Source organism: Durotheca rogersii (assembly GCF_024521655.1).
Source record: "Durotheca rogersii strain YMJ 92031201 chromosome Unknown GGS23scaffold_10, whole genome shotgun sequence".
In the NCBI taxonomy this organism is placed as follows: Eukaryota; Fungi; Ascomycota; class Sordariomycetes; order Xylariales; family Xylariaceae; genus Durotheca; species Durotheca rogersii.
The window spans coordinates 770,341-794,368 of NW_026251241.1; the positions used below are offsets into that span (position 1 = coordinate 770,341).

Below are 24,028 nucleotides of genomic sequence, written 5' to 3' on the forward strand. Positions count from 1 at the left end.
CTTATCTTGGTTCCTTTAGGGTGGGGGACGTGGGAACTGCTTATTACGCATACGAGCGGGACCGCTGCCAGCTACAGGACTTCCCAGAGTAACACCCGCGAGGAAGAAGAAACCCCCGATCTGGGCTGACGTGGTTCCGAGAATCTCCCCCTCCATCGCAGGTCTATATTGGTAGAGGTAGGTAGGTCGATGTATAGGTGGATTGTCTATCCCGCGTGTCCACGAACGCTCCCACCGCATTGCCGGCCAGATTTCCCGCCGCTTTTCCCTACCCGCTTTCTATAGGCATGTCCCGTCTAGAACGTCTCTTACAACTCGACGACAATGAAACAAACCGAGGGGGGAAAAAGAAAAAAGGTACACTGCACTCAACGAGAGGAGGATACAAGAGTAAAAAAAAGAGTAGATGAGTAGTTAATTGGCCAAGGCGGTCGGATGCCGTCCCGGTATCACGAATTAGGTAGGTAGTAATATGGTAGTTTTGATGGCGTCTACTCCCGAGAAACGTCCCGCCCGTAGACCTTGGCCTTGACCCAATCGAGGGCTACGAGAACCCGGTTACGTGCTGTAAATAAGAACGAGATCGCGTTAGCGTCGTGCGCTTCAAAGATGGGGGGAAGGGGGAAGTTGGTAAGCGGGTAGACGTACTGCTGAAGCACATGCTCAGGTACGCGCTTCTCCAGAAGTAGTAGGTGAGCTTGCCGCCGGAGGCGACGTTGCCGTTGAGCCAGGCGACGTCGGCGACGGCCTTCTCGCTGCCGATGTAGGCCAGGCTGCCCTGGTGGGAGTAGTAGAAGGGCTTGATGTCCCTGAGGCGGCGCAGCTGCCGCTCGAGGTCCTCGATCTCCTGGGTCTCGGCCGCGGTGTCGCCGGGCTTGAGGTTCAGGCCGGAGCTGAGGTCGCGGATCTCCTGCTCGAGCGCCTCGGTCTTGGCCATGTTGTTGAACAGCCGCGCGAGGAAGGCGCCCTCCTGGGAGGCCACCTGCGCCGTCGGCGCGTACCCGGCCACGGCGCAGTCGCCCACCGCCCAGACGTCCCGCGTGCCCTGCACGACGAGGTACTCGTTCACGGCGAGGCCCCGCCTCGAGTCCTTCTGCGCCGCGATCTGGGCCGTGAGGTCCCGGACGACCGGGCGCACCGTGTTGCCGGTGGCCCACACGAGCAGGCCGAACGGGATGGTGACGAGCGACTTCTTGCCGTCGGGACCGGTGACTTCGGCTTCGACCGTCCTATCGGTCACCTTCTTAACCATCGTCTTGGTCATGATCGTGATGTGCTCCTCCTTGAAGGTGCTCTCGGTGTAGTCGATGAGCTGCTTGCTGAACATGGGCAGCACGTTGGGCAGGGCCTCGATGAGCGTCACCCTGAACCGCGGGGCGATCTCGGGGATCAGCTTCTGGATATCCTCGTCGAAGAAATCTCGCAGCTCCCCGGCGAACTCGACGCCGGTGGGGCCGCCGCCGACGACGACCATGTGGAGCAGGCGGTCGACCTCCTCCGGCTCCTGGTCCTTGAAGGCGGCGGTCTCGACGCAATCCATGATCTTGGTGCGGATCGCCTGGGCGTCGCGGATCTCCTTGAGGAAGCAGCTGTGCTCGCGGACGCCGGGGATGCCGAAGGTGGCGTTCTCGGCGCCGACGCCGATGACGAGCATGTCGTAGGGGACCTCGGTCTCGTGGACCCTGCCCTTGATGTCGCTGTTGTCGGTGATTTTCACGACCTTCTTGTCGACGTCGATGTGGGTGGCCTCGGCTTCGTAGAACTTGACGGCGGCTCGCTTGTGGCGCAGGATCTGGCGCACGGGCTCCATGATGGACCGGTGCTCGATGTTTCCGGTGGTGCACGACGGCAGCAGGGGGGTGAAGAGGAAGTAGTTGCGCGGCGAGATGACGATGACATTGTAGTTGGCGGTGTCCAGCTTCTTGAGCAGAGCGATAGAGCCCCAGCCGGTGCCTACGATAGCGAAGCAGTTAGCGAGGGTGGAGGAATCCTGAGAGGCGAGCGCCCAGCAATGGTGGCTCACCCAATATCACCAGCGTCTTCTTGTTAGGATCGGGAACGAATTGCTCGTCGGGATGCCGGTCTAAGTAGCCATCGTAGATAACGAGGCCGCAGCCAGCCAGGATGGACAGGTAGGTAGCGCGCCATAACCACTTGATGGTAGTCCGTATCCGGCGGGGCTTCCGGGTCGGCCGCGGGGAGGCATCGGCAAACCGTCTCGCCGTATAGCGGGAGGAGGGCAGCCCTGGCCCGGACGACACGGTCCGGAGGACGGGGTTGAGGGCGTTTATGGATTGTCGGGGGCGCGGGATGGTGCTAAAGCTGATGGCCGGCGCAGGCGCATGCGCATGCGCGGGCAGCCGTCCGGACGGGCCGGCGAGTCGGGCCAAGGCCCGCGAGGACGAAGCCATCGAATCGTATCCGGCGGCAGCAGAGCTGCTATCGGCGAGGCGGCGGACGCGAGCGAGGGGGGGGAGAAGGGAGGGGAGGGAAGGGGAGGTGCGGGTGAGCAGAGAGAGTGGTGGGAGGGGAGGGGAGGGAAATTGACTCTGTCGCGCAGCAGCGCCCAGGTATTTAAAGGATCGACGAGGATGCTGCGCACAAGGAGGGGAGCCAGGACTCGTCGGTCCAGCGGATTGACATGCACGTCGAAAAAAAAGAAATGAGGATTTTTTTGGGTGAATTTTGTTGGTGGATCAGGTCAAGCAGGCCGGAGTGCGTCGAGTTGGGATGGCCAAGCAGCTCTAGTTAGTCACGCTCTGTCCTTTTTTTTTTCTCGTTCGTCTCGTTTTTATTTCTCTTATTTTCCATTCCTCTCGCTGTGCCTTTTTTTTTTCATCTCTTTTTTCTTCCCTCCCCCCTTCCCTCTCTCTTTTTTTATTTTTTTTTTTTATTTCTAAATTTTTTTTTTTTTAAATTTCCCCCTTCCTTTTTCTTTTGAAAACCTCTTCTTCTTCGTCTTACCCGTCCAGCAAAGTACTGCTACCTGCCTCCCCCCCCCGTGGATTGCCCACCGAAGGTACGGTACCTAAACCTAGCTTCGTTTGGGTGACGTTAGGGTCCGACGCCGCTTGTGGGTCCAGCGCAGAGTCCGTGCCAGTGCCAGGGCCCTCTCCAGCTGTGCTAGTACCGGCATGCCAAACGGGACCCAGGAGCTCGGGAGTAGAAAAGTCTTTTTTCTGTCCTGTCTTGCTGCGTAGTGCTGGGTTTTTATCAGACGGCCTACGCCAGTCGATACAACTAGCTTCCTCTTCTCCCTTCTTTACCTCTCTCTCATTTTCTCTCTCTCTCTCCACATCGGTAGCAAAGCTCTCCTCCGTTTTCGCCCAGAAATCTTGCTGATATTCCTTATCGCGCATGGTCTCCACCCCGCAGTTGCACATGCATGCCTCCCCATCAGCCATTCGCTACATGCGCTGATAACAATCCAATGACGCACTCCATTTTCTTCGCGGCACGTGTTGGGCAGAAGAGGATGCATTCAGCAGCTCGCTTACCATTCGATAAGCCTGCCGCGCAGAGCTTTAGAGCTTTGGGATTCCCGGATGTGCTCAAGGGCTAGGTATAGATACCTAGTAAGAGTTGTATGGGTATCCTAAGAATTCACCTCACTTCTAGGTCCACATCCTAGGTAAATCAAGCCCACACCCCCTTATCCGCCACTACATGTACCTAATGACCTTGCTGAAACGGGGATATATGTTGCGATAGTATTTCAATGATGAGACATACATATAAATATAGGACATTCGGAGAAGCCATTCGGATAAAACTACCTAACATATCCTGCCCACGTACGAAATACCTAGCTCACCCCGCCCCTCCCATAACCGGATCTCCAACGGTAAGGCACGGGCAGAAACCATCACCGCTGAGACATAAAGCTCGCAAGTCGTGAGCACACCCCACCAGCTCAGTAGTCCTCCAGTTTGATGACGTGGTAGGCGGGCTCCTCGTACGGATGGGCCCTGGGGCGGCGGGACCGCCGTCAGCGGGGGAGAGACAAGCATATGCGCGCGCGCGTGCGCGGAGAACGAGAAGAGGGAAAAAAAAAAAAAAAGCAAAGGCGACAAGGTAGGTAGACCGGCAAAACGTACCCCTTGAGCGCCGAGACCACCTCCCGCACGACCTCCTCGCCGACGCACAGCGTCTCGACGCGCACCTCGGGCGTCTCCTCGAGCGCGCCGACCGTGCCGATGTGCGGCCTCGCCGCGTCGCCGGGCCGGAACTGGCCCGTCCCCGCCGTCGACCAGCAGCACCTGCGCGCGTGCGCGCGTCAGCCGGGGCGAGAGAGAAAAGAAGGAGGAGGACAGGGGGAGGGGAGGCCGAGCGCGCGAACAAACCTACTTACTCCGTGTAGTTCCCCGGCCCCGGGTACCGCCCCGCGCCCGCGGCGAAGATGGCCGCCTTGCACGCCGCCACCGCCCCCGGCGGCGCGTAGAACACCAGGCTGAAGCGCTTGGCCACCACCGTCGCTGCCATTCTCTTTTCTTTCTTTCCTTTTTTGTCTATGTGCCTAGACTCGCCTCGGGCAAGTAAGTCAGTTCAATATCTCTCTGTCTGTCTGTCTGTCTCTCCCCGGGTGTATATAGATAGGTATGTAGTGGGAAGAGGGGGGAGTGAGCGAGAGACGGAGGGTCCGGGAAACCTAATTTGGCCCTGTTTCCCCCCGTCGCTCGCGCGTAGGTGATGCAGCTTGAGAGCTACCTACCTGTCTGCGCTATAGCGCCGAGTCGGATTAAAGGCGTCGATGCGGCAGCTGGTACGAGGGAGCGCTAGCTAGCGAACCAACGCGCCGTAGAGATTGCGGTTCTGCTCCAGTTCGCTGTGCAGCTAGCAAGGGAAGGCTGGCGAAGAAGACGGAGAGGGGCAGAATGCAGAATGGATCAAGGGAGCTAGCTGGCGTGGGGCAACGATGGGTGGATGGAATGGAGACTTGCCCGGTCGCGCTCCCACTACTCCGATACGATCCCGTTTTATTGGCTGCCCGGAGGAGCAGCACGACGTTGCCACGACTTCTTCAATGACAATAGGCTAAGCAGAGCGAACCCAGGTAGCTCGGGTTGCTGAACATCTAACAACAACATGTTGAGCGAGTCCCCCCATTCATCTCCACTTCTTCCCAGTTCCTCCTCGGGCTGATGGGAACGCGAAATGCCCAATTAGTCAATGTACACGTGCATATTCGTGACCCCCTACAGATATACAGGTAAAGTAGGCTTTGCCCTGCCAGGTTCTGAGCCGCAGGGCCATCGTTTAGTAGGACCGCGGACATTAGTGCGATCGACGGCACCCCCAAGGGAAGAATGAAAAAAAGAAAACGCCTAACTCATCACCAGCAGCCCTTGCTGATCTATTTCTTTTACAACGCTACCTATCACGACCAAGATTTGAGATTCGTGGTAATCATGTCGCCTGACCGCGATCAATAGCCGGGGCCTACCCCCTATAAACTACCTGCCCGGTGTCGACGCCGGCATCTCGCCGTATCTTCCCCTGTGTCTCGTTGTATCGTAAGCATTTATCACCCGCGTCTGGCTTTCGTCCGCTTGCGAGAAAGCGTAGCCGCGTTGCTTCCGCATCCGCTGTACCTGGCGGACCTTTCGGATCGCCTTCTGGAACTGCTCCATCCTGTACCCCTTTTGTTAGCTATCGCAAACGTGGGATGGCTATGTGGTATCACGGCTGGGGAAACTTACCTCGGACGGTAATCCTGAATGTTGTACTTCTGGATCTCCTGTATGTGGTGATATGTCTGCGGGTAGTACATTCTCTTGGAGTACTTCCATGCGATGTCTCGAAGGAGGCATAGGATGGGTAGGGCCACAGTCTGAAGCCAGAAGACGGGATTGGAGAAGAGCTTGGGTACCAGCCCGTCGTATTCCTGGGAGAACCCGAGCCTGGGAGCGACCAACCCGTAGACGACGACGAACACGTACCAGATAACCATACTGCCCGGGATGGCCATGACGTGGTACTTCGTCCAATTACTGGTTACCAGGGCAGCCTTCCCGAGAACGGTGGCCAGGGTAGACGCATACAGCGCCGTACCCCAAACCCAGTGGCCTGCCATCGTGCCGTCGACCAGCTTGAGATCGCTGTACCAGATGAGCTCGGCGAAGATGTACAGGATGATCGAGTGGTAGACAGCGTTCGCGATCCATGCGGAGAAAGTGCCGATCTTGAAGAACTGGTTCTTCTGTCCCAGGGTGTAGAGCTGCGGATATCGGTCAAGCAGCCGTGCCGAGATGAACTGATCCAAGATACCCATGACGAGAGGCGGTAGCACGGTGTAAAAGACATTGTAGAAGGATAGTGTCCAAGATTCGTAAATGATCGCGCCGGAGAATACGTTTTGGAATGTGTACTACTTGCATATTAGCATCGCGGTCGTGGCCATCGTAGGTTAGGAGTGCCAGGTCAAGAGCGCGCGCTGGGGGGTTAAGCATAACAAGAGGCCCCAGCTGGGGGAAGGGTAAAACCTTACCCAGAATTGCGTCATATAGAGAGTGATATTCTTATAAAACGAGAAGAGAATCGTTTTACTGATACGGTGGTAGCTCCAGGCGCCATGGACGAGAGTAAGCTTGCGGAGGAATCGGAACTGGGCGATCGAGATATCGGCGGATCGAGCCGCCTGGAGACCCTCCACGCCCGAAATACCGACGCCGATATGGGCGGCCTGGATCATAGAGACATCGTTGGCTCCGTCGCCAATGGCGAGGAGAATCTCGGGCGAAAATTTCTTCACCATCTTTACCACCAAGGCCTTCTGCAGCGGCGAGACACGGCAACAGATGACCGCCTTGCACATCACTGCCAAGTCGTAGAAGATCTTCTCCATTTCTGGCTCCAAGGCGTAGGTAAGGGATTTACCATCAATGACGAGAGCTAGCGTGTCCATCTCGACGGACCCTTCCGCGTTGTTCCGGATCGCGTCGAGCTTCTTCTGGATGTTGTCGCGGGTCGCTGCAGCGTCCTCTTCGTTGATGATCAGAAGCATCATGTCTTCGCTTAGCAGCTTAGAGCTCATGCCGATGTTGATGGCCGTTTCTTGTCGATCTCCGGTCAAAACCCACACCTTGATATTCGCTTGCTGCAGTGTGTGAATAGTCTCGGGCACGCCATCCTGGAGGCGGTCCTCGATGGCAGTTGCGCCGAGCAAGTAAAAGTCGTGTTCGATGAGCTCTGCCGCCTTGTCCAACTCCTCGGACCGGTTACCGCCGACGGTAGTCTGGGCCTTCTCGAAAATACTATTCCACTCTTGAAACTCTTGCTCGGGCACTTCGCGCATCGCCAGGCAGAGAGTACGCAGACCCTCAGACGCATACTCCTCGAGGTGTACCAGAGTTTGCTCGACATGGGGGTTGTCCTCGTTCAGGCGCTCGAGGATAACAGTATCTGCACCCTTGCAGTACACTCGAATCTTCCCATCGGGGCATCGATATATCGCGGACATTCGCTTCCTCGTGGAATTGAACTCGCAAACCGCCAGAAGCTCGTATTCGTACTCCTTGCCTTCGACCTCGATAATGACCGATCGTGGCTTGCGGGCGACGAACGTATATCCCATGGTCACAGCGCCCTGAACTAGAGCGCCTTCGTCGGGCGACGCGGCCTGGTACTTTATCTTACCCCCCTTCTCTTCTTCCCGTTCGGGAATCACGGTGTGGCAGGTGGCGAGAAGGGCCAAGAAGTGGTGAATCGCCTCGGCGCTCGCATCCGATTTCTTATTCTCGTTCAATCGCTTGAAGTCGTGGATGCCGACTTCCACGCCATCCTGAACGGTAGCTCTCCGATCCTCCGGGACCTCGTCCGCATACTGTATCCCGCTAATCGTGCATTGCTTGAACTCCATCATATTGCAAGTCAATGTCCCGGTCTTATCCGAAAATACGAAGCCGACCATGCCCAATTCTTCGACCAAGCTCGAGGTCCGACAGTTCGCCGGCGTGTCTGTCTTGTCGTAGTAGATATCCAGGTCATCGTTAATTAGTATGCCATGCCAGTACTTGACCATCTCGACAGTCACGAAGAGCGAGATGGGGACCAACGACGAGAACAAGACCCAGTACGTGACGAGGTCTTTGAATATCGCCTGCACCACCAGATTGGCCGAGCCGAGATCCTCTAGCATGAGGTAAGGAATCGTGTCTGACCGAACCGACCGGAAAACCAATTCCCCCACAGTACATACGACGCTGAGAACCAGCAGTATGCCGACCAGTGCGAGAACTAGTATGTTTAGCTGCCGTTCGACCTTGGTCCGCTTGATGGGAGTGGCGGTCGCGTTACGCATCAGCTTCGTCTCGTGACCGGTGAAGACCACTATCCCGTGAATCCATGGAGTATTCCTAAGGGTGGCGCCACGCAACAACAGCTGTTCCGGGTTGAGAGGCAGTTCCTTCTCACCTCCACCAGCCTGCATCGTGAGGGTCGCCTCGTACGTATACAAACTACTATTGGGCTGCTCGGATCGGACCCTGCCCCCTAGTCTACTCAGCTCCGCCGGACTGACCATGGTAGACGTCTCGGGCAAGGCCTGCTTAATCTTCAGGTTCGTCTCGCCATCGAGGTTAGCGGTCTCGATATAGCACAGGCCCTCGGGTTCGGAGCTTGCCAGCAAGACGATGTCGGCCGGGAAGGGTTCTTCCGACTGGACCCTCACGATGTCGCCCACCGCCACGTTGATCCATTTCGTTTCCTCGAAGGTGGACCCCCGCAAGACCCTCGCCTTCGAGTTGTTGAGGGAACTGTCGGCTTGCTTCCTCCTGTAATCCTCGACTAGTTCCTTGCCTGCGGATACCAGCAGCACGACGATGAGAGGACCGATAGTGGTGTAGCGGTTCGTCGGGGATAGATTCGGGATTTGTTGTAGCGCCGCGGTGAATAAGAAGAAAAGGTTGGCAAACTTAGAGAACTGCTCGACGATGAACTTAGGCAGGAAGGTGGCGATGTTGTATTTGGCGGTAGAGACGTGGTTATCGATGTATTTGTTTGCGGAATTCGCCGGGGGGTTGTTCAAGAAGATGATTCGGGGGCCGAGGGTCGAGGGGTCCGGCTTGCCTCTACCGAAGCCAAACCTGAAGTTCTTCAACTCGAATTTCTTGTTTTGCTTGGGCTGCTGCTCGCGGCTCGAATCCACCTGCCCATGGCTAGGCTCCGTCAAAGGTAGATCCATCTCCGAATAGCCTTTCTGCCCCATCCCGAGCATGCTCTTAGCTCTCCCTAAGAAGCCGCCGCCCAACCCGAGCACACTGTTGCGGCTCCGCGCATTGGCACGACCCGCCGAGTCGCCGCCCGCGTTCCCCCCGTGTTGGTAGTATGATTGGCCGTCATCGGGGTAATCGTCGAAGTCATCTGCGTACCTCTGATAGTTGTCCAGACCGGAAGTCTGGCTGTACTGCCTATCAGAATCGACGAGGTACGGCGGTCGAGGACCGGAGATGCCGGCTCCTGGTGGTGGATTTTTGGCGGTAGGATGGGTCGTCTGGCTTCCACCCACGAAGTCGTCATAGGACACGGAGGGACGGGAGGTAGGATCATCGTTCACGGGCCTATGTGCGCCATAGGGAGCTTGGTCGTCGAGATCGAGGAGGAGGTCGTCTCCGGGATTTGAGGGCCCGCCGGGAGGCGGCCTTCCAGCCATGTCGCGAAGGGAATAGAGGTTATAGAAAGAGAAGGAGCGTAGACATGCGGGCGTCCAATGAAGGGGGTATCGGTGGGGAAGCGACTCAATTTACAATTGCATTCGTCGATCCAAGGCTAGAGGCTTCGTTCGCAATGATCAAGAGGAGGGTTTCTTCGCTACGGGACCGAAGGATGAGGATGGTGTTTTGGGTCGTCCCTGGTGCGCTGTACGGCGTAGCAGTAGTGACAGGAGGAGGAGTAGGAGCAAAGGTTTGTGCAATATGAAATGGCTCAGCTCATAGACGACGGGAAGGGGGGGGGACCAACGACCGGGCCAGGGCCGGTGATGAAAGAAATCCCGGACGGCGATGGGAGGGAAGGGAGGCGCAAAAGACGAGTGAGCGAACGAGTAGGTTTGCGAGGAGAAGAGCAAGGAAGGATAGGGAGGAAGAGAAATCGAGAGAGAGAGAGAGTGTGTGTGTGTGGATGCTGACGGTTGGGGCTATCGTGGTTACGACGTAAGGCGATGCGGAATGGAGTCAATCCAGTTTCTTTTGGTCCCGGCAGGTCGAAACGTAGAAATGCAGAAGGGTAGCATTTCCAAGGACGCCCAAGCCCAAGTCAATATCATTATGGGCGGGTCTGCAGACTCCTTGTGTTCGCGTACGACTGTATCTTTTTCTCGCATAGCCCACCTTCGACCCGGCAGCAGCAACAGCACGCGGCTGCTAGTACGGCGGGCGGTGCCTCACGTAGGTACCTAAGATACCTGAGGTACATGCATGCTTCCGGTACGCGAAGAAATACGAAAAGAACATGTACTCATATGCTGGAGCGCAACCACGGCTGGGAGGCCAGGCACCTAACCTTTCTTATACGATAGACGGACTACCTGCGCCTCCTCTAGCGAGATACGTCTCTGGGCAAATGCCCACCTCCTATAGAACACCCTGCTGAAGCCTGGTGAAGCCGCCGCCTCTAAGTACCTAACATACCTACCTCTATAAGGTCCATGGCCACCTACTATAGGTACCCAACCTACCTCTTAAGGTGGTAAGTCCTTGTACCCCTACCTGCCTATATACCTAGGTAGTCCACGAAGCCAGGTATATTAGCATTAGATTCTCTGTTACGTGTTGCCTACTGCGCAGGTTTGGTAGTGTAGCAGGTGGTTTAGCCGTGCCTAATGCGTAGAGCCAACGAAGGGCCCTTCACTTCGACCAGCCAGTGGCCGCTCCACGACAGCCCATGAGGGCGTTGGGAAAGGGGGCGTGGGGACCAGGAAGTCGAACGGACGGGCAGAGCACCAACGAACCAATTAAGGGCCCTTCCTGGTGCCAGCCACGACGGGGATCTTAGCCTAGACCAGCTATTTAGGTAGGTATTGCCTAGGTAGGTACCTAAAGCCGACTGACAGAAAATGCCAGTGTGGCTAGCCACCTGGCAAGGGTCTCGATGAGCGGGGCGCGAAGACTCCGTATTGCACCTAGGTAATACTCATACAGAAGAGAAGCGTTCGACAGGTCGCATTCCATGTGCGTATTTCCGTACTTACCTAAACATAGGTACCTAGGTACGAAGCCTCCCCGCTCCGTCAAAAGTACCTGCCTGCCTGAGGTCCTCATGTAGGTACCTCTCCTATCAGGTACGCATTACAGGCAAGTAAGTGTGCGCACAGGATCTGATTGCTAACCTAACGCCTCTTACTTCATAGGTACCTCTCCTAACCTCCTCACCCGACGCGAAACGTCTCGGCCACATTGGACTTGTCCAACTGACCTCCCATCTCGCCCCCTATGACTGCTTCTCTATTCCTGTGGCTGCTTCTACGACCTGCCATGTCGCGCTCGTCGAGAGGGATACGCTCTGCAGAATGCTCGCTGTTTCAGGCACATAGCTCGCAGACTCTCTCTCTCGCGAAGCCATGCCTGATGCGTCTGCGTACATGCGTACGCTTGAGATGCTGAGATCTGCCAAGGATGCAGTGGAGGAACGAACGACTCCGGATGCTCGGGCGTGCATAGCAGGCATACCTAGGTACCTTGTCTCCGGCGTAGCATGCGCTATACCCAACGCATTTCGGCCGAGGTACCTACCTGTATGTCTTGTGTAATGACGCATGATGAGGGAGGTAGGTAGGTAGGTAGATATCCCCTTCGTCTTCGTGTTTAAAAATGCATCTATTCAGGGGGTGACGATGTTTTCTGCTGTGGCGTTGTGGTCGCAGCCCCGACCTGTTGCGCGCCTATCAACGGCGCGGAATCAGGACGTGAATCCCGCTCGGGTAGTTTTTGTCTCGGAGAGGATCTTCGTTCAATGGCTATGAATTCTTCCGCCGTCCTGTCGACGCCTGCCTATCATCGGTCACCTATACATGCTACTTGCACAGGTGTGTGCGCATACAATCTCCCCCAGGAATCCCGCCGGGTTACATTTGGAGGCTGAGTCCGTTGACCATTACGCGTCGCACAATAACCAGACTCTATCGAGCAGCAGCACCAAGCTAATATCGTCAGCCTCTACGTCTCTGCCTGATCGGTAGCTGGTCTAATTCTGCCTACACTTAAAAGAGGCTAGGCAGAGAGCGAACGTGTGAGAGCGAGGGAGGGTATATGTAGCAAGGCGTTATTTTTTTATATAAAAAAAGCCCCTCATTTTGTTCATTTTCGTCGTGGTGGTGAGAAGTCCTACATATATAAGCATATGCGGATGGTAACTAATCACCTCCTAGCTGATGCACCATCGTTTCCCACCTCGCCGGCTCGCCGTCGGGTCCGAGCCCAGAGGTTCACAGCGCGGCTTTGAGCTCCTCTCCTAGCACCGTCTCAACGAAATCCCCGATATAGTCGTTGACCTCTTTGGGGAAGGTAACCTGGACCCAGTGGTTGCTCTCGGGGATCAGCTCGGATTTCAACCCGGCCGCGAAGTACTTGTCCTGGCCCTCGGCGAGGTGCGGCGGCAGCGCCTGGTCGCGCCCGGCCATTACCAACATGGCCGGTATCTTGAACTGGAATGACGGGTCCTTCGCGAGCTCCAAGTCGTCCTCGCCGTTGAGGTCGCGTGTGCGATACCAGTTACACGGCCCGTGCAGCCCGTTCCGCGAGTACTCCTGCACGTAGAAGTCGGCGATCTTCTGGTCGATGAGCTTGGACGGCAGGATCTTCTCCACGTTCTCCTCGATGACGCCGATCTGGGTGCTGAACATGGGTTTGCCGTCCGCCGTGACGCCGCCGAACGCGCCGTTGATGAAACCGCGCAGGCTCTCCGGCGACTTGTTGACGATGTTCTCCGCCACCGGGCTCGCGAGCTGGAGCTGGTATCGGAAGTTGGGCATCCGCTGCACCGCTTCCTCCAGCGAAACCTTGACTGGCGATGGCGGCCAGTAAGGCACGCAGAGGCTGAAAACGCCCCGGATGATTTCCGGATACCACCTCGCCATGCGCCTATCATAGGTAAAGGGGTTAGCGCACGTCAACTATCCCGAGCGTTTCCGAGTCCGGCGGCCGGGTCTGTTTATGGTTGCCGAGAGTCCGCTTGGGCCGGTTGGGCAGAAATGAAAAAAGGGGGGTCGAATAAGGGAGGTGATCAACAACTTGATGGCGCAGAGGGCGGAAGCAGGGAGGTACTGACCAGACGAAGAACCCGCCCCAGTCGTGGCCGCCGAGGATGATGGGCTGATCGGTGTTCTCTTTAACGATGCCGACCATGTGGGCGCTGATCTTCTTCATAGTATACTCCTCGACAGCGTCCGGGGCGGAAGTCTGCCCATATCCCAACATGTCTGGGACGATAACCTGCAAGTTCAGGGACAAGAGGTAGGGAACCTGGTATCGCCATCCCATGCCGAGGTCCGGCCTGCCGTCATAGTTCAGCCATTTCTGCTCCAACTAGATGGCGTGTCGGGGTACGAACCAACCATGGATGAGGAGAACGGTGGCGGCCGGCTTGCCTGCCGGTTTGGCCAGCATGTAGTGGTATCTGATGTCCCCAAAAGAGGTGAACTTGTCCTCGACTCGAGGGTCGTTGGGGACCAACGCGTCTACCGACATATTGGCTTCCTATCCGGCGGGGTCTGTTGTGTAGGATGATGCGGTGGCGCCTCTAGATGATGGAGATAGCTAATTACCTCCTCCTGAAAACACGCGCTCGCCCTTTTGACAGAACAATGAGAAGTAAGGGAAGGGTGGTTGGCAGCAAGCGCCGGGGCACCCAGATCCTTTTTATACCCACAAACTAGCTTAGCCGTCTGTTGGGATGCAGATCCCCCGAGGTTCTCACGCAGTCTCCCAGCACATGTGCTTCATGTAACCCTCCCTACATGCCTACGTAAACGAGGACCGGGATAGTGGCTGGCCTAGGCTCAGAGCCTTAATTGGACAGGTATCCTACTGCTACTCCATGATGCTCCAGGCATGCGTGCCGTGACGGGAGCTAGCAGTCGGAGCTCTCGAATGATCGGACGGTAGCGATTCTCCTTGTCGTGGGCCTGGGTTCGCCAATCGATGGGCCTGTGGGACCCAGGACGCAAGTAGTAAACAAGCGGAGACGGGCCTACTTTCCTAACGTGAGGCGAGTCTAGCGGCTTGGATGCCCAAACCGGACGCGAGTATTTCATGCGGGCAGCTTTGTTAACGCGAACCGGGGAGTCGATAATGTCAGGAGTTCCGACATCCAATGGCATCCTACGGCATCCGTCTTCGAGACAAAGATTTACGGGGACTCGCTCTGTTGCGGGGTATATCGGTGTCTATCCATGCAAATCCAGGGCATGGAGAATACGCCGTCAAGGGCGCTGGTCCTCGGCTCGGCCATGCCCAGACGACTGCCTGCTTACCAGCTGCCGAGGCATCACTTTCGCGACATGGTAATATAATCCATCCAGAGACGCATAGAGGACGACAGTTTGGATTGATTTGTTATCCTACCTGCCCCGCATGCCTGGTATTGCCGCGCAGGGCAGTCCCACCCTCGTATAGCGATTTGACCCTTCAGAAGCTATCCGCGGTGTTGGAGGCCGGCATCCACGGATGGCCCGTAAAGGATCGCCAAGGACACGCGAAGCAGCGCAGCTGACTCAAGTCTCTCACACCGGTATGAGGATCGGTTAAACCATATTATTATCATCGCCTCGCCTGGGAAACCCGCTCATCCCCGATCGCAGTGATTACCAAGCACATAGAGAACTCACTATCAGTTTGACGATGAATTAGTTCCGAGAACTCGAAACTTACGGCGATGCCCCCTTTAGTCGTATATCCGTCTCATATCACAACAGACTCGTAGTTTCGCCCGCCTCCCCTGCCCTGGAGAGGTAGACTAAAATAGAATAGGATGAAAAAAAAGAGAGAGAGAGAGAGACTAAAAAAACAATGTGAGAACGTAGAAAACATTAATAAATTACCGTGTCCTCCACCTCCTCCTCGATCATAGCATCGTCTGCCCTGTCAGGCTCTTTCTCAGGGCCGGGTTTGTGTGTACGTGAAGGGGGGCGGTCATTAGGATCGGAATGTGCATGGTCAGTAAGACGCTCATTATCAGGTTTGCTACCCACTGTATCCTTAGGAATTGGCGTAGGTGGCTCGGGCACCACGGCGATGCCCAGTGCCTTTAGCTTCTGCTCTCTGCGTTCCTTGAACTCGGCTAGTTCTTTGCTGATAATTTCTTCGACGTGCCGCATCTTGCCCTTGATGGTGTTCTCTTGCGCGTCCGTACGGTCCCAGGGTAAATAATACTGCCATCCTAAGTCAGCCCTACTGCACGGCTCACCCTTGGAGGTGCACCCACTATTTTAGGGGTGCTCTTGGTTTCCAAGAAACGCGCTGTCGCGAGCATATTCGAGTGTCTCGATTGCATCTGGCCACCTGGTCAGCTTCGTGGTACTGGCCGTGATAAAGAAGTAGGGAAAGAATTCAGGGGTGGCGTACGACTCGCTCGTCAAACTTGAGCTGCTCGGCCTCGCGTACGCCTCTCAGCTTGGCCAGCTTCTCCTCTTTTTGCTTGTCGTCTTCGACCTTCTGCTGATGAGCCTTTGCCTGCTGTCGTCGCTCAATTTCTTGGCGTCTTTTCTGCTGAGAGCTAGAAGTGGTTTGACTTAGTGTGCTTAGCAAACCACCGAATAACCGCTTTCCGCGCCTCTTTTCCTCCTGCAGCGCGCTGTCTCGGCGGTCTGGGTCAGGCGCATTCCGAGCCGGCAATGCTCGAGCAGACGGGCTCTCGCTTTTGGCATCGTCGTCCAATCTGGTCCTCTTTGGCGACTGGCTAGGCTCGATCCTATCTTGTGGGGGCGACGAAGCCTTGCGCTTGTGGGCGCTGCCCCGATCGCCGTCCTCGTCGGCGGTGGTCTCGCGCTCCTGGCTACGACCGTTTAGGGAGCTGCTTCTATGATTAGCCAGCGGCAACCAATAGAATCGGAATGGAGAGCATGTCCGTCTCACCTCTCGTTGGCTGACATCACGTCGAGCCTTGGCTAGGCAAATATCTCGGGGATGCGAAATTCGGGAGCGATATTGCCACGGTGGGCGACGGGTTAAGCTATACCATACTTGCCGCGGGAGTTGTGGTGGGCAGGTTGAAGAAGGATGAGTTTATCACGAGGCTGAGGGCGGCCTGGTGAATGGGCGGCGGGTCGGAGCGCGAAAGTGCGACATCCAAGGCAGGTGCAGGTGTGCTACTACCTACGTAGTACCTTAAAGTAGCAGCCAAGCACCAAACCCAGTAAGAGGTACCGTAGATCCCGTACCTTCCTACCACCTAACTGCATACCTACCACGGAGAGTGAGTAGGTACAGGCAAGTAGGTGGGTCAGGTACCTACCTTGTACGAACGTACTCGTTGTACCGCATTGGCTACCTTAGGTACCTAAGGTAGGTGCCCTGTTACCTACACGTAAGGTTAATAGGTACCTACTAGGTACCTCTGCCGTGTGATCCTTACGCAATATGTCAGATAGCGATCTGCGATATGTAAGGTACCTAGGTACCCAAGCCGAACCTCGGGAGTTTTGGCAAGGAATACCTACCGCTACCTCTTCTATCTGGCCAAGCTTCCAAACGTCCAGCTAAGCAAATCCCCAGAAACATCCTTCTTACCTTCGGTACCTCTTACCAAAGTTGGCAAGGCTGAGAAAAGCGTAGCAATATTTCGTCGGGAGCTACCCACTATAGGTACTACTCTAGGCCCATCCCTTCAAAACCACCCCCCGACAAGTCAACACCACCCATCAACCAACTCCCATCTCGTCTTCCAAACCACCTCTTTATACCTGTCCGCGCTCGATCTCTCCCTCCCTTTCGTATCGTATATATCGCGTTAGGTCTCTTTCGCTCGCCCGCCATGTCTCGACATCACCCGTAAGTACTCGCCACCACCACCACCACCACCACTAGCTAACCGTCCGCGTCCGCAGCGACCTCGTCATGTGCCGCAAGCAATCCGGCATCGCCATCGGCCGCCTCTGCGACAAGTGCGACGGCAAGTGCCCCGTGTGCGACTCGTACGTCCGCCCGACCACCCTCGTCCGCATCTGCGACGAGTGCAGCTTCGGCAACTACCAGAACAAGTGCGTCGTGTGCGGCGGCGAGGGCATCTCCGACGCCTTCTACTGCTTCGAGTGCACCCGCCTCGAGAAGGACCGCGACGGCTGCCCCAAGATCATAAATCTCGGCAGCTCCCGGACAGACGTACGTGATTCGTCCCCCCCCCCCCCTCCTCCCCTCTCCGCCTCTGCCTGGTTCTGTCTGCCCTCGCGGCTCCAGGGCTGGTTCTTCATCCCGTGTGCTGACAAATTTGTCGCCGTGCAGTTGTTTTACCAAAAGAAAACGAATCGGACGGGGTACTAGCCTTGACGACGCCCGGGTTGGGCTTCCGCTGGTTGAGGTTCTCGACGCGTACGACGAAACGGAGGTTGCTGGCGCTGTACTTGTCTCAGTAGGAAAGAAGTGGCACGATTGCTACCGGCATCTAGAGCGGCGTTCTGAGGTTATGGCTAACCGTCACACAAACCAAAAATTGACTGGGAGTTCTGTGTATTTAGGATGTGTTGATTCCTTATTAGAACACCTTATGACCTAATGCGATATGCTACGTAAAGGATGCTAGTCGTTACTCTCAGGTCTTGTTAAAAATTACACTGCCCACAATGATACACAGTATTTATAGTCTCGAATTCCTGCCCGCCTGCCCCCAACTATATATAACTGACCTTGACGCCCATACCCGCAGTCGACTTGACCTTGTTCCAGCCCGCCCCCAGGATGCGTTGAACTCGCTCCCGCATGCTTCTCTTGCTAAGAATGACGAGCACGCCGACGATAAAAGCCAAAAATCTCATGAGGAGCCTTGGGTTCGCTTTGAAGGAAGCCCCCATCTGGTCGACGACCTTGCGAAGGTTCATTATCACAGCCACTGCTCGTGCTCCGAGACTCGGCGCTGCCGCCGTCTTCTTTCCTTGGGATGCATGTGCTTTGGTCGACCTCGATAACGCCGAGCCATTCGTGGCTTGCCGAGGTTTATTCCTGCGTACAGAGGAAGCCGGCGTGTCCTCGATGCCGTAGTCGACCTCGTTGCCCTTTCGCTTGGCTCTCTCTTCATCCAGCCGTCGCCGTTCCCTAGCTTCGTTCTCTGCCCTCAGCCTCCTCGCCTCTTCTAAATCGCGTTGAAGTTGTTCTTCCTGACTTTTCTTCTCCTCAAGCTCTGTCCGTTCTGCCTCCTGCTGCTCCTCCTGGAGACTTTGGAGAGCTTGTAAGAAGGCGTCCTTCCGTTCCTCGTCTAATACCGTGTTGATGCTGATAAATTCCCGAGCATAGTCCCACTCGTTATTGCGTAATAAGACGTGCAGAGTATATAACTCCAAGATCTTTACCCGAGCACCAAGATCACGGGGTGTATCCGCACCATTAGCCCCCTTGGATGTCGATCTTCGATGTCTCGACGTTGACGGCAATCTCGAGGTGCTGCTCGACTCGAGCTGCTTAGATATATCAAGGTTTGGCGTGTTCGTTGCGGCTAGGTAATTCTCTAGCCGTCTCTGGTTCTCTACCTGCGACTTGGCATGCGAGAGGAGGAGAGTTGCTCTGTAACATGTCAGCTCCCGCCAATCCGTACAGTAGAAATGTGGCCCAGTGCGATGGGTAGAGGGAGAGTATCGTCTGCTCAACACCGCCGCCGCCCGCTAAAGGTTGCTGAGGCCGTTAAGCAGTTGAGAAGACAACCGGGTGAAGGCGGATTCTGTAAGAGTGCCAACTCTTCCAGGACCGAACTTACAAATTTATGACCACGTCGGCATCGACTTCTCCCTCAACACCGTGATATCCGGACTGGACAACCTCTTCCCAGACATCGCCATCCCGGACCTTCTTGCCCAGCGCACGCCACTCCTGAGCGCCGAAAGCATCCTTCCCCTCGTCGGGTTCCAGCTCCAGTATGGCATTCAAGACCGTCAGATACAAACTCCACACTTTGATCCTTGTCGACCTCGAGGCTCGAGCGACAGGTGCGGGTTCGGTTAGGCCATTAGCGTCGGCATTTTCGGTCGAGGGGGTTATCAAGGGGAGAACGGTCGACAGAGCCTCGGGCAGTCGACGCGTGAGGAATAACTGGGCGGCCTGCCGGTAGGTCCTGGAGATGTTCGACGGCGAGGGGCGGGATGCGGGCGAGGATGTCAGTGATGATATGGAATTGGAGAGGACATGCGACCCGAAGCTCTCGGAGAAGGTTGGGCTCAACGTCGTGGTGTTGGACCCGTCGAATGACATGTTGGCGGATAAGCAGACAGCTCGGGTGGTAGGGATGGGTCCGAACACTGGCGTAGACGCGATGACAGGCACCAGCGGCAACGGAGTTGCGGGTTAGCAAGCAGGTAAGCCGGATGCGGATATCAACATAGCATGGCGATGGAAGGAGGCGTTGTCGAGAGAATTGCCTGTAGTATTAGTAGCCGTTAGAGGGAGAGACAGGGAATAACATGAAGCGTGTGGGACCCAATGAAGCCGAACTGGGCTCGTGGCGTGCAACATTTGAGGGAGGAAGGTTGGGGGAGACAGACAGGAACAAAAATATGTAGGTACGGTATACATCCAGCCTAGCAACAGGCCTCACATTCTCCGCCTCCAGGTGATTTGATGGAATGTTATGCCTCGGTCCATCGGCGGCAGGTGCGCATAAAGTTAGCCCGACCACCATCCAGGGAAGGTTGTTCCTATTTGTACCTACCTAGGTAGGTACCATACCACCTCCTACCTTAGGTACGTTTGGTAGGTACTTACGCGGCACACGGCTAGATACAGCCTCAGGCAGGTACCTAATGTACATAAGCTAGGTACCGGGGCAGCCAGCAAGTAACCTCCATATCTTCTAGATGTACATCCACGTATACAGTGCCTTAGGTAGGTACCTCTCCTACGACAAGGCAGTGGTACCCAGCAAAGGGCAGGTTACCTACGGAGGGAATGAGGCTATCTCCAACTTGAGATGCGACCACCACATACCAGAATTTCCTTCCGATCGAAGCAGGTGTAGGCATGCATCTATGGGTACCTATTGCTTCGGTCAGGTCATGTACCTGGACGATCTCCTACTGCGCCCATCCCAGTACGTATACCTACACAGCGCTGAGAAGCGACGTCGAGTACCCCCTTTGTAGGGGCCTCCTTTATAGGGTCGTAAGCCCACCCCGTCACGTCCACCTAGAACACATCCACCGCCCCAGATCCAACACAACATCAGAAGACCTACACCACGATGCTTTCTATCTCTCCCCTATCTGCACTACGTACCTATTGCTTCCAGCATGCGTGTATAAAGTAGCCACCATAAGTGGACATGTGCTCTGCAGTAAAAAGTGGTGGGTTATGCACAGCCAACTGGGTACCTAGATCAAAAGGCGTCTCAAGAGCCCCATCGGCGGCGATCAATAAGAATATGAAAAGTGGCTTTCCCAACACTCACTGTCACGCCAGGAAACATGCGTTGATGTGTAGCATCTCCGGATTCTACTACAGTTGCCACTTCACTCCCGCAGTCCTCTCCCTCATCTTCCGATATGTAGCCTCCACTCGGCCACAGATAGTGCACGGAAGGGGAAGTCAAGGCACACGTTATCATACCTAACTTGCTGCAACAACCTGTAGCACATTGCCAGGAAACAGGAATTGTAACGTCGAGTTTCGGTCAGGGGCCTCACGCTGGATATGTTACAAAACCACTTAGCAGGTGCATTACTCATATACAACTCACAGCGAGAATCCCCCCCGTAAGACCCCAGGGATAACACCTGCTGGCGTGAAAGGCCCTCCCTCCATGGTTCTAATAGATAAAGCTGCTAAAACATAGGCTTGTAGCTAACCCTAATGCTGCTTTCACCAGGAGGGCATCGAATTAATCAAATAATTAGAGGTGGTTAGGCCAAGATCAGATCTAATACTATTGTACCTACTTCTAGCAACCCGTCTACATATCCCCTCGTTTGTTTGCTCCTGTCTCCCGGGCTCTCCATCCAGACAGATCTACAGTCCCAGTCGATTAATTAATAAACCGAGAGAGAGAGAGATCAATGGAGGGGAAGTCCTCGACAATGAAGGATCAACTTGATAAAAAAAAAGTCATGCCCGTATTCTCTGGGCATAACCTATTCCATCTTCTCTCCCTTATTTTCAAGATGCGCAACAGGGTGCCTATGGGAAATGGGCATCGTACGCCGCTACGCCTACAGTACCTAAGTGCCAAGTAGCCTTACGGGCTTGTAATAGAAGTCGCTTACATCACTAACCTCGATTGCTCCTAGACCCGAACTCTGCATGTCGCCCTCGCTTGCACCCGAGAGGGGGCGGGAGGTGGACGTGGGATGCGAACACGACACCCCCCATTTCAGCTACCGGAGCACCTAAAACCGGAGCCCCGGCTGGGCTGGTTTCCGCTATATCGCGGATAGGCCTGGGCCAGGGACGAGAACGAGTCCTTAAGCCGCCTCACGAGGCGTGCCTATACGGCGAAGGCTGCGGCGACGACTTCGGCTCCTGTCCCGCTCCACCCCGCCCTTCTCCAGAGAAGGGAATGGACGGAGCGAGACAGGAGAGGCTTTCAACTTAGCGTGGAGCAAGATCTTCCTAGCTCGAATCCGGAGGTGGCGGCTGCGAAATGACCAATACAGCTAGATACCATTACTGGCCCCTTCACCCCCTTTCTGTCCTCGCAACTGCACGAGGAGGTCTCAGCCGACTCTCGCCGCGGCTGCACGAAGGCGACCGGAGACTTCCTACGATGTGTGGTCATGGAAGGCGTCGGCAAGGGAGCGTGCGTAAGCTGCTACTGTGGCAGCGGAGCACCCGACACCTCCTTTCGGAAGCTGGAGGAGGAGAACGCCCCCCCAGCAGCTGTAAGTCTGATCCGAGAATAACTCCAGCTGGCCTGTACTAATCCCTAGGAAACAGCCGACGCTGGTGTGGGACGCCCCAGGCGCATATCACCAGAGGGCATACGTTTCCTTGATCGCTGACGCGGGGCACAGCAAGCCTCTCGCTGCCGGGCAGGGTGCTAACATGTCCTCCCTCACACTTGGTTGCCCGCCCACACCTCTACCTCGAAACCACGTCGATCCCACCCCGGAGCCATCCACCGTGGTGGGTGACGGGAGTGGAGAACACCATGACGTGTTGCCGTCTATTTGGGGCCCCCGAGGGGAGAGACACCTGTGCTTCTAAGTGGCTGATGCTGATGTGGGCGTCGGACAAGTATTTGCACCATCTCTATAGTGCGAACGGAGAACGCAAGACAATGATATCGTCCAACCCGACTCGGACTCCTCCGAGTGCCGTCGCGGAGGCGTTCCATCGTGTCCCTCTCTTATTCCTAGGAAGAAAAATCGAAAAGCCGCTGCGTCGAGAGTTAGATGACTGGCACTTTTCGCAAGATAATTACGAAGATCCGTAGTAGCTTGTAACCTATACTTGTGCATGGCACCTATGCTTCTCCGTACCGGCTCGAAGGGGAGGTGACTTATAGGTATCTACGGCTCTTTTATAAAGGAAGCAATGAAACGCACGGGCGAGTTAGTCGGGACGGTAGGTGAATCTCGGCCCCGTTCGCGGATGAGGCCTAGTTAGTATAGCACCCTCTAGGTAGTTAGTATAGTACATTGTGTTTTTATTTACAATGGTGGCTCTCCAACCCCAGCCGTCCCCAAGTCATCGCAACTCTGGACACGTTGCTCTCCTACCGATCCGCCATCACGTTCCTCACAGAGTGGAAATAGTCGTAGGGTAGTTTCTTTCGCAGCTCTTCCTTCGTAAGCCAATTAAAGTCCTCGAGCCCGTACCTGTTTTTCTTCAGATCAGCTTGGCCGGCCATAATCCGCCCCTTGAGGAAGAATATTTTCTCAGCTCGCTTTTTGACCGAAGAGTCCTCGTTGAGCTCAGGTTTTATGATAATGTGAGCGACGGGTGCCCGCCCGACTATCCAAGTGTTCATGTTGACGCCTGCCGAGTATTCCAAGGCCCTGGCGGCGGTCTGTCAAGGAAGTCAGTAGCTGGACCCTCCACGGCGCAGCCGAGAAACGGCGGAGAGAGCGGGGAGGGGATTGACGAACGCCATGAAGACTGTCATCTGTGGTCACGTCGTCGGTTGGGAAGTGCCAGCTCCCGTCGCTTCTCTTCACAATCAGGTATAACGTCTGGTCGAGTTTGCGGTCTAACCGCCTTATGTCATTCGTCTTATCCGCCTCGGTTATCCGGTCCATCGGGCGCTCGACAGGCACGATCTCGTCCGGGTCGGCCACGTCTCCGTCTTCGGTCACCCGGCTCTCGGCATCCTTGAGCAAGATCTCCCGTAGCCGGTCCTGGTCGCTCAGCGTACTGCCCACCAGCAGCTCGTCGTTCCACGCGTTGCGACCCCGGGCATAGTATCTGCCCAGCTCCTTCGCCACTACCTGGCCCCGCTCCTCAAACTTGATCCTCCAGTCCAGGTCGGGCGCGGTGTCCTTCTTGAAGAAGAGGGTGTGGCGGAAAGGGAGCGTCAGCCGCTCGTTCAAGCGCTTCTGGTAGAAGTAGAATGCGTTCTCGAAGGGGGTAAGACGGCGGGTGAGCAGCGGCGGTCGGGACAGGATAAGGCCTGATTTTATACGGTATTTCACCTCTCGGGGCTCCGCAGTGGGCGGTTGCGGCTCTGACTCGGCCGGTTCGGGAGGAGGGGCCTGGGCGGTCGCAGCAGCAGAAGCAGCGGCAGAGTAGGAGCGGAATTGGGCGTTTCTACAGCTCGCACATATGCTGGGTTGCGATCCTAAGCGTTCTTAGCATATCGTGGCCGGCATTGTACGCAGGTGGGGGTTTCCTGAGCTTCGTCGAGCCGGGCTCACTTCGTAACAATGCAGCAGCAGCGCTGCCGCCTCTTCTGGAGGCCGTCATATTTG

General features: G+C 55.9%; 8 protein-coding genes across 8 annotated transcripts; 2 read left to right on the plus strand and 6 right to left on the minus strand.

Moving 5' to 3' along the window:
• Window positions 1-291: 291 nt before the first annotated feature.
• On the minus strand, window positions 292-2,577 carry GGS23DRAFT_56123 (FAD/NAD(P)-binding domain-containing protein). Its single transcript, XM_051515931.1, has 3 exons — window positions 2,024-2,577; window positions 649-1,953; window positions 292-565 (listed from the first exon to the last, which is right to left on the minus strand). Exons 1-3 carry the CDS (start codon window positions 2,409-2,411, stop codon window positions 492-494), a joined length of 1,767 nt encoding a protein of 588 aa, XP_051371872.1. The 5' UTR covers window positions 2,412-2,577; the 3' UTR covers window positions 292-491.
• Window positions 2,578-5,364: 2,787 nt separating this feature from the next.
• GGS23DRAFT_56264 (phospholipid-translocating P-type ATPase) lies at window positions 5,365-9,906 on the minus strand. Its single transcript, XM_051516034.1, has 3 exons — window positions 6,488-9,906; window positions 5,700-6,367; window positions 5,365-5,631 (listed from the first exon to the last, which is right to left on the minus strand). The coding sequence occupies exons 1-3, from the start codon at window positions 9,647-9,649 to the stop codon at window positions 5,454-5,456; spliced, it is 4,008 nt and encodes a 1,335-aa protein (XP_051371873.1). The 5' UTR covers window positions 9,650-9,906; the 3' UTR covers window positions 5,365-5,453.
• Window positions 9,907-12,295: 2,389 nt separating this feature from the next.
• GGS23DRAFT_56342 (epoxide hydrolase) lies at window positions 12,296-13,991 on the minus strand. Its single transcript, XM_051516085.1, has 3 exons — window positions 13,543-13,991; window positions 13,261-13,485; window positions 12,296-13,073 (listed from the first exon to the last, which is right to left on the minus strand). Exons 1-3 carry the CDS (start codon window positions 13,677-13,679, stop codon window positions 12,419-12,421), a joined length of 1,017 nt encoding a protein of 338 aa, XP_051371874.1. The 5' UTR covers window positions 13,680-13,991; the 3' UTR covers window positions 12,296-12,418.
• Window positions 13,992-14,861: 870 nt separating this feature from the next.
• On the minus strand, window positions 14,862-16,257 carry GGS23DRAFT_56321 (pinin/SDK/memA/ protein conserved region-domain-containing protein). The gene is made up of 4 exons (XM_051516068.1): window positions 16,065-16,257; window positions 15,555-16,002; window positions 15,415-15,483; window positions 14,862-15,361 (listed from the first exon to the last, which is right to left on the minus strand). Exons 1-4 carry the CDS (start codon window positions 16,079-16,081, stop codon window positions 15,020-15,022), a joined length of 876 nt encoding a protein of 291 aa, XP_051371875.1. The 5' UTR covers window positions 16,082-16,257; the 3' UTR covers window positions 14,862-15,019.
• A 382-nt stretch (window positions 16,258-16,639) lies between these two features.
• GGS23DRAFT_56421 (PHF5-like protein) lies at window positions 16,640-17,618 on the plus strand. Its single transcript, XM_051516138.1, has 3 exons — window positions 16,640-16,979; window positions 17,036-17,309; window positions 17,430-17,618. Exons 1-3 carry the CDS (start codon window positions 16,963-16,965, stop codon window positions 17,466-17,468), a joined length of 330 nt encoding a protein of 109 aa, XP_051371876.1. The 5' UTR covers window positions 16,640-16,962; the 3' UTR covers window positions 17,469-17,618.
• Window positions 17,619-17,664: 46 nt separating this feature from the next.
• GGS23DRAFT_568553 (uncharacterized protein) lies at window positions 17,665-19,779 on the minus strand. Its single transcript, XM_051516405.1, has 2 exons — window positions 18,892-19,779; window positions 17,665-18,701 (listed from the first exon to the last, which is right to left on the minus strand). The coding sequence occupies exons 1-2, from the start codon at window positions 19,380-19,382 to the stop codon at window positions 17,816-17,818; spliced, it is 1,377 nt and encodes a 458-aa protein (XP_051371877.1). The 5' UTR covers window positions 19,383-19,779; the 3' UTR covers window positions 17,665-17,815.
• A 1,858-nt stretch (window positions 19,780-21,637) lies between these two features.
• On the plus strand, window positions 21,638-22,795 carry GGS23DRAFT_56489 (uncharacterized protein). Its single transcript, XM_051516169.1, has 2 exons — window positions 21,638-22,000; window positions 22,133-22,795. Exons 1-2 carry the CDS (start codon window positions 21,763-21,765, stop codon window positions 22,552-22,554), a joined length of 660 nt encoding a protein of 219 aa, XP_051371878.1. The 5' UTR covers window positions 21,638-21,762; the 3' UTR covers window positions 22,555-22,795.
• A 41-nt stretch (window positions 22,796-22,836) lies between these two features.
• On the minus strand, window positions 22,837-24,023 carry GGS23DRAFT_596938 (39S mitochondrial ribosomal protein L46-domain-containing protein; the record flags this gene model as incomplete). The annotated part of the gene is made up of 3 exons (XM_051518545.1): window positions 22,837-23,130; window positions 23,210-23,898; window positions 23,975-24,023. 3 exons carry the CDS (start codon window positions 24,021-24,023, stop codon window positions 22,837-22,839), a joined length of 1,032 nt encoding a protein of 343 aa, XP_051371879.1.
• Between the last annotated feature and the right edge of the window lie 5 nt (window positions 24,024-24,028).